The 16,416-nt window shown below is 46.3% G+C and overlaps 1 protein-coding gene across 1 annotated transcript in view; it reads left to right on the top strand.

The window, feature by feature from the left end:
* The window catches only part of LOC139540294 (hepatocyte growth factor receptor-like), a 73,510-nt gene that overhangs the window by 51,835 nt on the left and 5,259 nt on the right, over positions 1-16,416 (top strand). Inside the window, exons 12-19 of the mRNA XM_071344035.1 lie at positions 2,028-2,177; positions 7,399-7,555; positions 7,995-8,135; positions 8,612-8,878; positions 11,525-11,605; positions 13,018-13,199; positions 13,447-13,556; positions 13,819-13,984. Coding sequence (XP_071200136.1) covers positions 2,028-2,177; positions 7,399-7,555; positions 7,995-8,135; positions 8,612-8,878; positions 11,525-11,605; positions 13,018-13,199; positions 13,447-13,556; positions 13,819-13,984 — 1,254 coding nt within the window. The remainder of the gene's footprint in view (positions 1-2,027; positions 2,178-7,398; positions 7,556-7,994; positions 8,136-8,611; positions 8,879-11,524; positions 11,606-13,017; positions 13,200-13,446; positions 13,557-13,818; positions 13,985-16,416) is intronic.

Genomic DNA, 16,416 nt, shown 5'->3' with positions numbered 1-16,416 from the left:
TCACCCTCGCCCGTCTGAGGTGGGAAGGAAACAATACTGGGGGCGGGGGGGGTTGTATACTGAAAGAAAACAGGAAAAGGAGTCCGTTTCCCATCGCTCACCCCCTACATTTCCCTCACTCACTCCTCCGATCCCTCTCCTCTGTGTATTCTCTCCAACTCACTGCATTGTCTCAGGTTCCCGAGGTCAAAGCCCTTGACATATTAATGGCGTGTTTCAAATGTGCAACCTAATTTTTCTGGGTAGAAAAACATATCTTTTTTTTTTTACAATGAAAACAATTATAGCTTCTTTTTTTTTTTACTGAGGCGGCCCGATGGTTAGTGACAGCTGTGTGGAACAGGTCTCACAGGATCCTGGGTCGGCTTTTTTCCCAGGCATGACCTTGGACCCATGGCTTAATCCAGCCCCTGCCCCTCCTTTCCCTCTCAGTAACCTCCCAACCCCCATCTAGGTCCCAGATGAGCTCCCATGAGCCCCCATTACCCCAGGGACACCCAATGCACTGTTATAGGGTACATTTGGGGCCATCTGATATCTTTGCCCCAAAATGTCCGCCAATCAGTAAAGGCTACTGATAATGTTATTAGTCTTGGCTGGTGTAGAGCTCTTATCTCTACAGATCGTTCCATGGGAGGGTAACAAGCATCTTAGCCCAGATTAGCACCACACACTCTGTTTGTTTGGATAGACTGTTTGATGCCTGGCAGAAATTGTATAGTTATTCTCTTTATGGGATATGTTGCTTTCAATGACTCGTAACCACACATTAAATGTTACACACAACCTCAGAGTACAGACATGAGATGACACGTGTTGAGATGAGATGAGAGATTGTACATGTTATCCAATATGCTTTGTATATGTTAAAATACTGTTGATATTAGAGTTTGTTATTGTCTCAGTGTCCGTGTGTGCATATGCGGGGGGATTGTGAAACAAGGACCTTCTCCCTCGTGGGGACATTTCCCACATCCCCATGAGGACAAAGGCTATTTTAAGTTTAGTATTAGGGTTAGGGTAAGGGTTAGTGGTTGGGGTTAGTGTTAGTGTTAGGAGTTAGGTTTAGGGTTTTGGTTACGGGTTAAGGTTATAGTAAGGGTTAAGTTTAGGGTTAAGGGTTAGAGAAAATAGGATTTTGAATGGAAATAAATTTTATGTCCCCACGAGGATAAAATAACACGTGTGTGTGTGTGTGTGTGTGTGTGTGTGTGTGTGTGTGTGTGTGTGTTCACATGCATTGCACTAGTTGACGCATACAGTTACACAGTGAGGTTTGGGAACAGGTGCGGCCCTCCACTCTGTGTCAAATCTGAAAATCCCAGGCTGTCACGCGAGGAATGTGATCATTCTTTTTATTGCCTTCTGCTATACTCATACAGCACAACCAGGCAGAGTGAGAGGCAACTGAGCTGTGTGTGTGTGTGTGTGTGTGTGTGTGTGTGTGTGTGTGTGTGTGTGTGTGTGTGTGTGTGTGTGTGTGTGTGTGTGTGTGTGTGCGTGCGTGCGTGCGTGCGTGCGTGCGTGCGTGCGTGCGTGCGTGCGTGCGTGCGTGCGTGGGTGCGTGTCAACCAAGCAGTTTGAGAATAAACCATCAGGCGACAGTGTTGAAGTTGAGACAGTAACATTAGAGACTGAAGGAACCAGACCATTTTACAGTCCTAGAGCCAAGTCAAATGTGTGTGAAGGAGTGGCAGAGCATGTAGCCAAGGCAGTGAGGGTGAGATTCCTTCCTTCAAAATCCTCTCTTCCCGTCTGAAGAGCCCTCATCGACAAAAAGGGTTAGTTAGTTTGTATGCAGACCCAGAGAGGCTGTTGTCTCTGTCCTGGAGAGAGGGGCCACGAAAACAGTAGTGACACCACAACCAGTGCCTCAGTCACTTCCACTGGAACCAGTTTTCGAGCAAGCCTGCATGCATGTCTCTGTGTGGATATTGTAGGACTCACTGAGGATGATGTAGTACGTAGGATTTTATACTGACTCCATTTATCCCTTTCCCCTTCTTACTAAATCTCCATATCTCCAGGTGCCAGGCCGTGTGGATGTGGAGGCCATGAAGGGGGAGGTGCTGAAGGTGTCTAACAGGACCTGTGAGAGTGTGACTGTGGTGGGGAACACCCTGGAGTGTACTGTCCCCATGGAGTTACGGGATGCCACCAATGAACTGGAGGTGGAGGTGAGGACAGACACACACACACACACACACACACACACACACACACACACACACACACACACAGACAGAGAGAGAGAGAGAGAGAGAGAGAGAGAGAGAGAGAGAGACCTAGTACAGACACATGGACCAAAACACACTCCCTTCCAGCTAAACTCTCAGTGAACATTTCCAAACTGCCTCCATTAGGTTTCTACGGAGTCCCATCATCACCCCTAGTTAAACATTAGTGAGACCACCCTACCTTGCCTTGGATCTCTGAGCCCTCCACTTCAGCCCTTCACTTGAAACAGCCCCTTGTCTACAGAGACCACTTCAGACCACTACAGACCCCCCCCCCCCCACAGCTCAATAAAGGCCTTGTTGGGCTGCCAATGCATCCATATAGAGGGCTCTGTGTGTGGTGCGTGCGTGCGTGCGTGCATTTGTGTATGTGTCCATGACGATGGCGTTGTGTGTGTGCACGTGCTTGCGTGCAAGCGTGTGTGCTTGAAGCATGTGTGTGTGTCGTGTGTGCATCCTGAGTGTTTGTATTGACAGTCCCTGCTTTGATAGATGCCAACTCCTCCAAAGACATTTGATCAAGTTCGCCATTGCTATTTCCTTTAGATACCGTCTTAGCCTAATTCCAATACTTCCAAACTTGACAGAAAATAAGGGTGTTATTATCACCATAAAAGGTGAATGGGTGTTTTTCAGGACGAGTTATAATGGTTGTTCACGTGTGCACAGTTTTACGACAGGTCTGATTTATAATGGGAAACATGTATGGCATTCACCAAGTTTATACATCAAAATACTTTTGTGCAGATATTTCATGTTAAAATTACACAACACTTATAAATGAGGCCCCTGGAGAGGAGACCGTGGCCGTGTCCGAATACCCATACTAGCGTATTACATACATGGCAACTGCTTGTCATCCGACCGCAAGGCGCTACAGAGGGTAGTGTATACGGCCCAGTTCATCACTGGGGCCGAACTCCCTGCCATCCAGGACCTCTATACCAGGCGGTGTCAAATACTTTGTCAAATACTCCAGCGTCCCAAGTCATAGACGGTTCTCTCTGCTACCGCAGGGCAAGCGGTACCAATTCACTAAGCCTGGAACCACCAGGACCCTGAACAGCTTCTACCCCCAAGCCATAACACTGCTAGTCAGTTAAATAGTTAACCAAATAGCTACCCGGACTATCGGCATTGACCCTTTTTGCACTAACGTTTTTGACTCATCACATACGCTGCTGCTACTGTTTACGCTCTGTCACCTTATTCCTAGTTACAAGTACATATCTACCTCAATTACCTCTGATCATCGACCCGGTACTGGTACCCTTGTATATAGCCAAGTTATCATTACTCATTGTGTATCTATTATTACGTGTTTTACTTTTCTATTATTTCTCTATTTACTTTCTCTCTGCATTGTTGGGAAGGGGCCCGTAAGTAAGCATTTCACTGTTAGACCAAACCTGTTGTTTACGAAGCATGTGACAAATAAAATTAGATTTGACCTGGGATTTGAACTCACAATCTCTTGGTTCATGGGGTACCAATCTTCCTGCTAAACCACCATGTCTGTATCAATGACTGATTTGACCTGTATTGCTATACAGCACTTTGCACTTCAAAGTAAATCTCAGCTCTGTTAAAAAGTACACTCAAGTGAAACTATTTTATTTATCATCGTGATTTGACTACTATACAGAAACCCTCAAAATTGCTGAAATAAATCCGTCAAATCAATGATGAGAAAATGGTCAGATGAACTGATGATTGACACAAACATAGTGGTGTATCAGGAAGATCGGGAATGCCATGAACAGAAAAGGTTCATGTTAAAATCCCAGGTGAGGACATGTTGAATATGAACTACTGTACGAATGAACATGCACAATGTAATCATATAGGTCAACATGTGTTAAATACATCATTTGGAAACATTGTATGTTAAAAGGACAACTGGACAACACCCTGTCGTTCTCAACTAACATCAAGGCGGTGACCCGTTCCTGTAGGTTCATGCTCTACAACATTCGCAGAGTACGACCCTGCCTCACGCAGGAAGCGGCGCAGGTCCTAATCCAGGCACTTGTCATCTCCCGTCTGGATTACTGCAACTCGCTGTTGGCTGGGCTCCCTGCCTGTGCCATTAAACCCCTACAACTCATCCAGAACGCCGCAGCCCGTCTGGTGTTCAACTTTCCCAAGTTCTCTCACGTCACCCCGCTCCTCCGCTCTCTCCACTGGCTTCCAGTTGAAGCTCGCATCCGCTACAAGACCATGGTGCTTGCCTACGGAGCTGTGAGGGGAACGGCACCTCCGTACCTTCAGGCTCTGATCAGGCCCTACACCCAAACAAGGGCACTGCGTTCATCCACCTCTGGCCTGCTCGCCTCCCTACCTCTGAGGAAGTACAGTTCCCGCTCAGCCCAGTCAAAACTGTTCGCTGCTCTGGCACCCCAATGGTGGAACAAACTCCCTCACGACGCCAGGTCAGCGGAGTCAATCACCACCTTCCGGAGACACCTGAAACCCCACCTCTTTAAGGAATACCTAGGATAGGATAAAGTAATCCTTCTAACCCCCCCCCCCCTTAAAAGAGTTAGATGCACTATTGTAAAGTGGTTGTTCCACTGGATATCATAAGGTGAATGCACCAATTTGTAAGTCGCTCTGGATAAGAGCGTCTGCTAAATGACTTAAATGTAAATGTAAATGTAAATGTAAAAGCACTGTTTGTGTGTAACCAGTTGCAGAGCCCTTTTTAGGTAAGATGCCCAAATAATCATTTCTAGTTGAATGAACTTACTGTCTGAAACAAGTTGTCACGCTGGTATAACTGATTCGGGAGACAGGCGCAGGAATGCGTAATAGGGGTTTTATTCAGCCCAAATTACGGCGTGCAGTGTAAAGGCACGGGATCGAAGACCAAACAAACACATATACAAAACACAGGGTAGAACCCCAAACAAGAGTGAGGAGTCCCTCGAATAAATACAGTTGAAGTCGGAAGTTTAAATACATTTTAGCCAAATACATTTAAACTTCACAATTCCTGACATTTAATCAGAGTAAAAATTCCCTGTCTTAGGTCAGTTAGGATCACCACTTTATTTTAAGAATGTGAAATGTCAGAATAATAGTAGAGAGAATTATTTATTTCAACTTTTATTTCTTTCATCACATTCCCAGTGGGTCAGAAGTTTACATACACTCAATTAGTATTTGGTAGCATTGCCTTTAAATTGTTTAACTTGAGTCAAACGTGTCGGGTAGCCTTCCACAAGCTTCCCACAATAAGTTGGGTGAATTTTGGCCCATTCCTCCTGACAGAGCTGGTGTAACAGAGTCAGGTTTGTAGGCCTCCTTGCTTGCACACGCTTTTCAGTTCTGCCCACAAATCTTCTATAGGATTGAGGTCAGGGCTTTGGGATGGCCACTCCAATACCTTGACTTTGTTGTCCTTAAGCCATTTTGCCACAACTTTGGAAGTATGCTTGGGGTCATTGTCCATTTGGAAGACCCATTTGCGACCAAGCTTTAACTTCCTGACTGATGCTTGAGATGTTGCTTCAATATATCCACATAATTTTCCTACCTCATGATGCCATCTATTTTGTGAAGTGCACCAGTCCCTCCTGCAGCAAAGCACCCCCACAACATGATGCTCTTAGGCTTGCAAGCCTCCCCCTTTTTCCTCCAAACATAATGATGGTCATTATGGCCAAACAGTTCTGTTTTTGTTTCATCAGACCAGAGGACATTTCTCCAAAAAGTACGATCTTTGTCCCAATGTGCAGTTGCAAACCGTAGTCTGGCTTTTTTATGGAGGTTTTGGAGCAGTGGCTTCTTCCTTGCTGAGTGGCCTTTCAGGTTATGTCGATATAGGACTCGTTTTACTCGTTTTCCTCCAGCATCTTCACAAGGTCTTTTGCTGTTGTTCTGGGATTGATTTGCACTTTTCGCACCAACATACGTTCATCTCTAGGAGACAGAATGCATCTCCTTCCTGAGCGGTATGACTGCTGCGTGGTCCCATGGTGTTTATACTTGCGTACTATTGTTTGTACAGATGAACGTGGACCTTCAGGCATTTGGAAATTGCTCCCAAGGATGAACCAGACTTGTGGAGGTCTACAATTTTTTTTCTGAGGTCTTGGCTGATTTCTTTTGATTTTCCCATGATGTCAAGCAAAGAGGCACTGAGTTTGAAGGTAGGGCTTGAAATACATCCACAGGTACACCTTACTTGTGTCATGCACAAAGTAGATGTCCTAGTTTGTTAACAAGAAATTTGTGGAGTGGTTGAAAAACGAGTTTTAATGACTCCAACATAAGTGTATGTAAACTTCCGACTTCAACTGTACACACGCGCACAATGATTAACACACGGGACGAGACCCGTAATCTTCTGCGCAATCCACAAGGGCACGAAAGCCCAAAACACACAGCAGAAGTCGGACGGACAAGTCGCAGCGTTGTCGTACGGGCCATTCCCGCTGTCTCCCTTAATGGTCGATTATTCTGTCACGCTGATATGAAGGATCGGGAGACAGGCGCAGGAATGCGTAATAGGGTTTTTTATTATACCCCAAATTACGGCGTGCCGTGTAAAGGCACGTGGACGAAGATCAAACAAACACGTAACAAAAACACAGGGTTGAAACCCAAACAAAATGGCGAGGAGTACCTCGAATAAATAACACACGCGTACAATGATTAACACACGGGACGAGACGCGTAATCATCTGCGCAATCCACAAGGGCACGAAAGCCAAAACACACAGCACAGGTACTCACACGCACCAATGGACATTGTAACAATAATCAACAAGACCATGGACACCAAAGGGCACATATATACAAATACTAATCAGTGGGAATAGGGGACAGGTGTACGTGATGAAAGTTCCGGAGGGATCCGTGACACAAGTTGATTAAGCACATCATTTAAAATTTCAAGTCGGAGCTAAGTTTGGGCCCAGTAAAAACGTTAAGTTCAGGTAACACTTTGATCAAAATGTTGAGTAAACTTAAAAAGCCTGTGGAACCAGTTAATTAATAATAATTTAGTTGAAACAACTAGAATTGTTTTACAGTGTGTGTGCGTGCATCAGTATTTCCCCTAGGAAAAAATAAATAAAAAGATTATCTAGTAAGTAGTTGTACATCTCACTCACTGTTCTCCTCTCCTTTCTGTGTGTGTGTATTATGTGTGTAGTGGCGTCAGGCATTGTCTTCAGTGAGTCTGGGAAGAGTGATGTTGGCCCATGAACAGGATTACAGAGGTCTGACAGCTGGCTGTGTGTGTGTCAGCCTGTTACTTCTTCTGCTGCTCGCTCTATTCATCTGGAAAAGGAGGAACAAGCACATTGATGGTACGTGTGTTATTATATAAATGTGATATACAGGATTTACTATGTTTTTGTTTGTGTGGGTTTTGTGTGCGTGTGTACGTTTGCATGTGTGTCCACCTCCTACTAGCTGTGTTGGGCTTTGGGGTTGGGATGGCTGTGGCGTTGTTGGAGATGTTGTGCTGACTGGCTGGTCATGATGGGAGAAATGGTGGAGCGCTCTGTCCTTCTCCTTCAATGACTGTGTTCTCTCTCTCCCTCCACCACTCCCTCTCTCCCTTTCTCTGGTCCTACCTTCTCCCTCTACCTTTACCCCATCTTTCCATATCTCTCACCTCTCTCTGCCACCCCTCTCTTCCCTACATCCCATCACATTCCCTACATCCAATCCTCTACCTACCTACCTACCTCCCTCCCCTCCCATCCCCCCTCTTCTCCCCCTCTCCATCTCCCTGGTCTCTAGATCTGGCTGAGGGTAAGGTTTGGTATGATGGCCGGGCTCACATTCAGCACTTGGACATGTTGGCAAACGCCCGAAGCGTCAGCCCTACTAACGAAATGGTGTCCCACGAGTCGGTGGACTATAGAACCACCCTGCTGGAGGGTACGTTTCCTGACACAATACCATGGCCCTAATCCTAACACTAACCCTGTCCTAACACTAACACTGACCTTATAACCCTGTACTAACAATGCTCGCTTTCATTTCCTAAACTTCAATGGGTACATATCATTCATTTATAACAAAAAAAATGGATGTAGCAACTGCTTCTAACTCATAAGTTCACAACCCAGAGATGGGCTGCAACTTCTAAGGACTAGAGTTGTCCATCCCTGCATGAACCTCTTTCAATATAACCCTAACTGTTTCCACTAATTCGGGCAACACTGACATAAAGGAAAAAAAGTAACGTAACTACCTTTCTCACTTTCCTCTGCATGTAATGGGCAGGGCTCAAGTTCTCCCTCTTTCGTTCTGTAACCATGACTCTCTCTGGCATCACTCTGTGATCATATGACCTAACGTTGACCTCTGACCCTGACCCCTGTAGTAATTGACCTTTGGCTATATTGTTTCAGACCAGGGCGTGGAGAGGCCAGAGTCGTGCAGGGGGGCTCCCCCCATCTACGGGGGCCATGGGGAACTCCTGTCCCCCAGGCTGGGGCTGGGTGGCATGGGGATGGGGATAGGTCTGGGGGTGGAGGGGGAGCTGGTGTCCCCTCTCCTGTCGGCCTCGGTCCACATCGACACGTCCCAGCTGCACCCTGACCTGCTGAAGGAGGTTCAACATGTGGTCATCGCCAGGGAACACCTGCTGTTACACATAAACCAGGTCATAGGCAGAGGTAAGTGGGATGATCATACATGTGTGTGGGATACATGGATAGACATGTACAGGGATAGATGGATGGATGGATGGATGGATGGATGGATAGTCCAGGGGGCAGGAGGGGGACAGGGGGAGCAGGTAGCTGCCTAGTGGTGGCTATTCAGCAGCCTGATGGTCTGGGGGTAGAAGCTATTGGCCATTCTGACAGTTTTTGTCATGATTCTCCTATACTGCCCACGTCTGGGTGATGGAAATGGGGAGAACAGGCCATGGCTCAGGTGGCTGGGGTCCTACCTCTTCCCTGTAGGCGTGTCATCATGTTTGGTAATCAGGCCTACTACTGTCATGTCGTCAGCGAACTTGATGATGGGGTTGGAACTGTGTCTACTATACATACTTTTGATACATGAAAAGACGCCCACATCCATGAACACACACACCTACACACACATTACCTTAACGTACACCAAATGGCCAGAAGTATGTGGACAACTGAAAGATTCCCCGAGCTTACCCATGATGTTGCCCAACGATTTCAGTCAATAAGTCATAGTTTAAGTCAAAGTACACTAGATATACAAAAGTATGTGGACAACCCTTCAAATGAGTGGATTCGGCTATTTTAGCCACACTCGTTGCTGACACGTGTATAAAATGGAGCACACAGCCATGCAATCTCCATAGACAAACATTGGCAGCAGAGTGGCCTTACTGGAGAGCTCAGTGACTTTCAACGTGGCACCGTCATATGATGTCACCTTTCCAACAAGTCAGTTTGTCAAATCAAATTTCTGCCCTGCTAGAGCTGCACCGGTCAACTGTAAGTGCTGTTATTGTGAAGTGGAAACATCTAGGAACAACAACGGCTCAGCCGCGAAGTTGTAGGCCACACAAGCTCACAGAACGGGTCCACTGAGCGCTGAAGATCATAGCGTGTAAAAATCTGTTTGTCCTAGGTTGCAACACTCACTATCGAGTTCCAAACTGCCGAAGGAAGCAACGTCAGCACAAGAACTGTTCGTCGGAAGCTTCATGAAATGTGTTTCCATGGCCGAGCAGCTGCACACAAGCCTAAGATCACCATGCGCAATGCCAAGCGTCGGTTGGAGTGGTGTAGAGCTCGCCGCCATTGGACTCTGGAGCAGTGGAAACGCGTTCTCTGGAGGGATGAATCACGCTTCACCATCTGTCAGTCCGACTAAAAAATCTGGGTTTGGCGGATGCCAGTAGAACGCTACCTGCCTGAATGCATAGTGCCAACCGTAAAATTTGATGGAGGAGGAATAATGTTTTTCATGGTTCAGGCTAGGCCCCTTAGTTCCAGTGAAGGGAAATCTAAACACTTCAGCATACAATGACATTCTAGACGATTCTGTTCTTCCAACTTTGTGGCAACAGTTTGAGGAAGGCCGTTTCCTGTTTCAGCAGGACAATGCCCCTGTGCACAAAGCGAGGTCCATACAGAAATGGTATGTCGAGATCTGTGTGGAAGAACTTGACTGGCCTGAACAGAGCCCTGATCTCAACCCCATCGAACACATTTGGGATGATTTGGAACACCGACTGTGTGCCAGGTCTAATCGCCCAACATCAGTGCCGGACCTCACTAATGCTCTTGTGGCCGAATGGAAGCAAGTCCCTGTAGCACTGTTCCAACATCTAGTGGAAAGCCTTCCCAGAAGAGGAGAGGCTGTTATAGCAGCAAAGGGGCGAACCAACTCCAAATGAATGCCCATGATTTTGGAATGAGATGTTCGACACGCCGGCGTCCACATACTCAGACACACTTATAAAGACTTTAGGGGATCTGTAGGTCTCGAAAATGGTAATATCAGAATCCATCCCCATAGGGGATACACCTAAATACAGTATTCACCATGTTAGAGCTTATTGACCAACATTATCAAACCAACAGGTTTGACATTCAGATATAAAAACAGAAAAAAGGAGAAAGGCCTTTCTCTGTTCTTAACATCCGCACAATGTTCAGGGACAATGCTCCCCAACAAATCCCCCCTCCCCCTTGACTCGGCCCTCAGGGAAGCCTGGAGATTCTGAAGCAGGATTATGGGGTGGCGTGGGATGATTTATTCCCGGGTAGAATTCCGAGCACCATTGTTTATCCGTGTGGTGTAACCCGAGCCCTCAGTGCATCTGCAAGGATCGTGATGGGAGAACACCTCAGAGTTCTCTACACTCCCTAGCTTTAATAGCCCAACACCCCTGCAAAGCTGCACTGAGCCCTCCAGACCACATATAATAAAGGCCACAGTAACTCAGATATGGGGAGATATAGCTTCTAATGAACCCTACTGAACTAAACTGAAGGGAATGAATGGGCGCCTCAAGTAGAGGTTTATAGAAGTAATCTAGACTTCAACAAAGGGGAATCTAGCTTTTCAGCCTGCCTGACTCCCCTGAACAAGGTAGTTAACCCACTGTTCCTAGGCCGTCATTGTAAACAAGCATTTGTTCTTAACCTCTCTGGGATATGTGGGACGCTAGCTCCATTGACTTACTGGTGTAAAGAAATATGTCCATAAATTAACAAGGGTTTCAGCATCAAGCATTCCTCTAACAGCAGACACTCTGTTTCTAGCTTATTTTGACACCCATTTGAGCTTCATCTATTCTTGTGTTTCTCTCTCTTTTTTCTTCACAGGTCACTTTGGCTGTGTGTTCCATGGGACCTTGTTAGAGGCCGACGGTCAGAAACAGCACTGTGCCATCAAGTCCCTCAACCGTGAGTACAGACCACAGCATGACCAAAAGAACCACATCCCATAGTCACTTGACCAGGGTTGTGTTCAGACACGAAATGAGAGAAAACCTTTTGAAGCTACGGGGTTCCGACTTGGACGTGGTTGGATGATCAAAAACAGGAAAGGCCAGATCTTTATCTGGAACATGGCCGAAGATACAATAATAATGCTAAGAGGAGCTACCGTACCTACACCGTGGATTCCATTTGAAACACACCTGACTAACCATGTCCACAATTCAACCATCTAAGCAGAATCCAACCTCAGTCATCCCCTATTCATTCATTCACATTTCATAGCTATGATGTGATATGATATCATAGCAACAACGCAATGCCACAATAACATTAGAGGGCCTTCTCATTCCAGCTGGGCTCTTGACACACAACACACACACACACACACACACACACACACAATGACACACACAGCCGCAGCGGTGTGGCCTGTAAAAGGATGATTGAGATGAATGGGCTCCTGGCGACGAGGATGACATTAGGGTCCCCCTGTCTCTAATCGTGTAACCTGTCACTTTACCCTGAGAGATTAATGTCCTAGATAAGGCTTTGGTGAGATCTGCCGCTGCGCTGGTGGTAACCCATAGCGATGGAGGGCACTCGGCTGGTAACCCATAGCGATGGAGGGCACTCGGCTGGTAACCCATAGCGATAGAGTTCCCTCTGCCTTTCGTTTAGACATTGTTCTCCGAGCCTTGGCCTTCTCATTGAGTTTACAGTGACCTAAAGTTCCCCAGGGAACTTGAAAGAAAATGAAGTTCCCTGGGGAACTTTGTCACTGTCATGGCAAAGACACAGTGTTTTCGGTGAATATTGTCGGTGATGTCACCATGTTGTTTCTGCAATACAGAAAAGTGGAGTTTAAACTCTTGCAGCTTAACAGTCTTATTGTCCTCTTTTTTTTTTAACTCAGCATTAAATGGCAAGTCTTCTTTTTCCGTTTGAGTGTTTCGTCATCTGGTAGTTCCAGTGAAAGGGCAATCAGCTGTTTTATCTTAGCTAAATGAGATTCCGTTTTAAACGAGATTAGAAGAGAGGGGAGGGGGAAAGAGCAGTGACACCAGGAGCACTGATTCGATTGGGTAATGGGAGTGTTGCGTAGCGGTTGCCTATAGGTTTGGTTTAGGGTCACAGTCCCAATGCTCAGACAGCCTGAAGACTGGCTCCTCATGGGCTGCTAACAGTGGTACATAACTAAGGTTTAGATGGCACGGTAAAGAGATTTAGGTTTATGGCTTCAGGGCCTGTTTTGTTTGCGTTTTTGGTGGTGGCCCATCGAGCAATGCATGATTATAATACAGACTTTAATGTCAGGACTTGGTTAAATAAAGGCAATAAGTAAACAAGTCATTCTGTAATATCTTGCCTGTTGTCAGGGATCACTGACCTGGAGGAGGTATCTCAGTTCCTGAAGGAGGGGATCATCATGAAGGACTTCAGCCACCCCAACGTGTTGTCCCTACTAGGGATCTGTCTGCCCACTGAGGGCTCTCCTCTGGTGGTGCTGCCATACATGAAGCACGGAGACCTCAGGAACTTCATACGGGACGAGACACATGTAAGACACGCACACACACACACAAACTCTGGTCATACATGAAATAATGTCAGACAAAGTCCATTGCAGCTGGAACATTGTATATGTAGGTACAGGAATAAAGCACAGAAGCAGCATTTTCCGTGTGTGAGCTTTTCTTTCTGTATTTGTGTGCTTTACTTCCTATATTAAGTATTTTTCCCCCCCGGCACCAGTGGATACATTTGGGATGTGTATCTCACCTCCACCCTCTTCCTTGTTTCTTTAGAACCCCACAGTGAAGGACCTGATGGGCTTTGGTCTGCAGGTGGCCCAGGGCATGGAGTATCTGGCCAGCAAGAAGTTTGTACACAGAGACCTAGCCGCAAGGAACTGCATGTAAGATCTGGAACCAACTGTCAAATGCAATCTCAAACAGTCAGTGTGTGAAAGTGTACCCATCTTTGTAGTGAGAGAAGCATACAGTCATGCATACTCTGAGATTCCGCATTGTAAAAGACGCCATTTTGGCTCCAACCATTACAAGATAATATAATAATGTTCGGATCCAACATGGCTGTCAGTTTCCCTAGCGCTGTTTGTACACTGTAAAGCTGTTGTTGACCCCATCCCTCTCTCTCTCTCTCTCTCTCTCTCCTAGGCTGGATGAAAGCTACACAGTGAAGGTGGCAGACTTTGGCCTGGCCAGGGATGTGTATGATAAGGAGTACTACAGCATCCACAACAAGAGTGGAGTCAAACTACCGGTCAAGTGGATGGCCCTGGAGAGCCTGCAGACACACAAGTTCACCCCAAAGTCAGATGTGGTGAGAGACTACCCAAGCACACACATCAAAATCAAAAATCAAATGTTATTGGTCACACACACATATTTAGCAGATGTTATTGAGGGTGTGGCGAAATACACACAAATCCAAAAGTAAAATAATGGAATTAAGAAATATATAAATATTAGGATGTGCAATGACTAAATTACAGTAGAATATATTGCAGTATATACATATGAAATGAGTAAAGCAGTATGTGAACATTATTAAAGTGACTAGTGTTCCATTATTAAAGTGACCAGTGATTCCATGTCTATGTATATAGGGCAGCAGCCTCTAAGGTGCAGGGTTGAGTAACCGGGTGGTAGCCGGCTAGTGAAGGCTATTTAACAGTCTGATGGCCTTGAGATAGAAGCTGTTTTTCAGTCTCTCGGTCCCAGCTTTGATGCAGCTGTACTGACCTTGCCTTCTGAATGATAGCGGGGTGAACAGGCAGTGCCTCGGGTGGTTGTTGTCCTTGATGATCTTTATGGCCTTCCTGTGACATCGGGTGCTGTAGGTGTCCTGGAGGGCAGGTAGTTGGTGATGCGTTGGGGAGCCCTGCAGTTGTGGGCGGTGCAGTTGGAGAGCCCTGCAGTTGTGGGCGGTGCAGTTGCCGTACCAGGCGGTGATGCAGCCCAACAGGATGCTCTCAATTGTGCATCTGTAAAAGTTTGTGAGGGTCTTAGGGGCCAAGCCAAATTTCTTCAGCCTCCTGAGGTTGAAAAGGCGCTGTTGCACCTTCTTCACACAGTGTCTGTGTGGGTGGACCATTTCAGATCATCAGTGATGTGTATGCAGAGGAACTTGAAGCTTTCCATCTTCTCCACTGCGGCCCGTCGATGTGGATGGGGGCGTGCTCCCTCTGCTTTTAAATGTCCACGATCAGCTCCTTCTTTTTGTTGACGTTGAGGGAGAGGTTATTTTCCTGGCACCATTCCGCCAGGGCCCTCACCTCCTGCCTGTAGGCTGTATCACCATTGTTGGTAATCAGGCCTACTATAGTTGTGTCGTCTGCAAACTTGACAATTGAGTTGGAGGTGTGTGTGGCCACGCAGTCATGGGTGAACAGGGGGCTGAGTACGCAACCTTGTGGGGCCCAGTGTTGAGGATCAGCGTAGTGGAGGTGTTGTTGCCTACCTTCACCACCTGGGGGTAGCCCGTCAGGAAGTCCAAGACCCAGTTGCAAAGGACGAGGTTCAGACCCAGGGCCCCGAGCTTGATGATTACCTTAAAGGGTACTATGGTGTTGAAGGTTGAGCTATAGTCAATGAACAGCATTCTTACCTAGGTATTCCTCTTGTCCAGGTGGGATAGGGCAGTGTGCAGTGCAATGGCGATTGCATCGTCTGTGGAGCTATTGGGGCGGTAAGCAAATTGAAGTGGGTCTAGGGTGTCAGGTAAGGTAGAGGTGATATGATCCTTAAATAGCCTCTCAAAGCAATTCATGATGACAGAGGTGAGTGCTACGAGGCGATAGTCATGCATACACACTCAGGCCCACACATGCATGTACCGTACCAGTCAAAAGTTTGGACACACCTACTCATTCAAGGTTTTTCGTTATTTTTACTATTTTCTTCATTGTAGAATAATAGTGAAGACATCAAAATTATGAAATAACATATAATAAATAATGTAGTAACCCACTTATTAGCTCTATTTGGTAAAAGGCCATGTCCGTATTATGGAAAGAACAGCTCAAATAAGCAAAGAGAAACGACAGTCCATCATTACTTTAAGACATGAAGGTCAGTCAATGAAGAACATTTCAAGAACTTTTGCAAAAAACATCAAGCGCAATGATGAACTGGTGCTCATGAGGACCGCCACAGGAAAGGAAGACCCAGAATTACCTCTGCTGCAGAGGATAAATTCATGAGAGTTAACTGCACCTCAGATTGCAGCCCAAATAAATTCTTCACCGAGTTCAAGTAACAGACACATCTCAACATCAACTGTTCAGAGGAGAATGTGTGAACCAGGCCTTCATGGTCGAATTGCTGCAAAGAAACCACTACTAAAGGACACCAATAAGAAGAGACTTGCTTGGGCCAAGAAACACTAGCAATGTACATAAAAAAAATCTGTCTTTGTGAGACGCAGAGTAAGTGAACGGATTATCTCCTATGTGTGGTTCCCACCGTGAAGCATGGAGGAGGAGGTGTGAGGGTGTGGGGGTGCTTTGCTGGTGACACTATCAGGGATTTATTTAGAATTAAAGGCACACTTAACCAGCATGGCTAACACAGCATTCTGCAGTGATTCGAAATCCCATCTGGTTTGCCGTTAGTGGGACTATTTGTTTTTCAACAGGACAATGACGCAATACACTTCCAGGCTGTATAAGGGATATTTGACCAAGAAGGAGAGTGACGGAGTGCTGCATCAGATGACCTGGCCTCCACAATCACTCGACCTCAAACCAATTG

Source organism: Salvelinus alpinus, chromosome 15, assembly GCF_045679555.1.
Source record: "Salvelinus alpinus chromosome 15, SLU_Salpinus.1, whole genome shotgun sequence".
Taxonomy (NCBI): Eukaryota; Metazoa; Chordata; class Actinopteri; order Salmoniformes; family Salmonidae; genus Salvelinus; species Salvelinus alpinus.
Note: the sequence above shows the minus strand (reverse complement) of the source record. Positions and strands in the feature narration are given on the sequence as shown.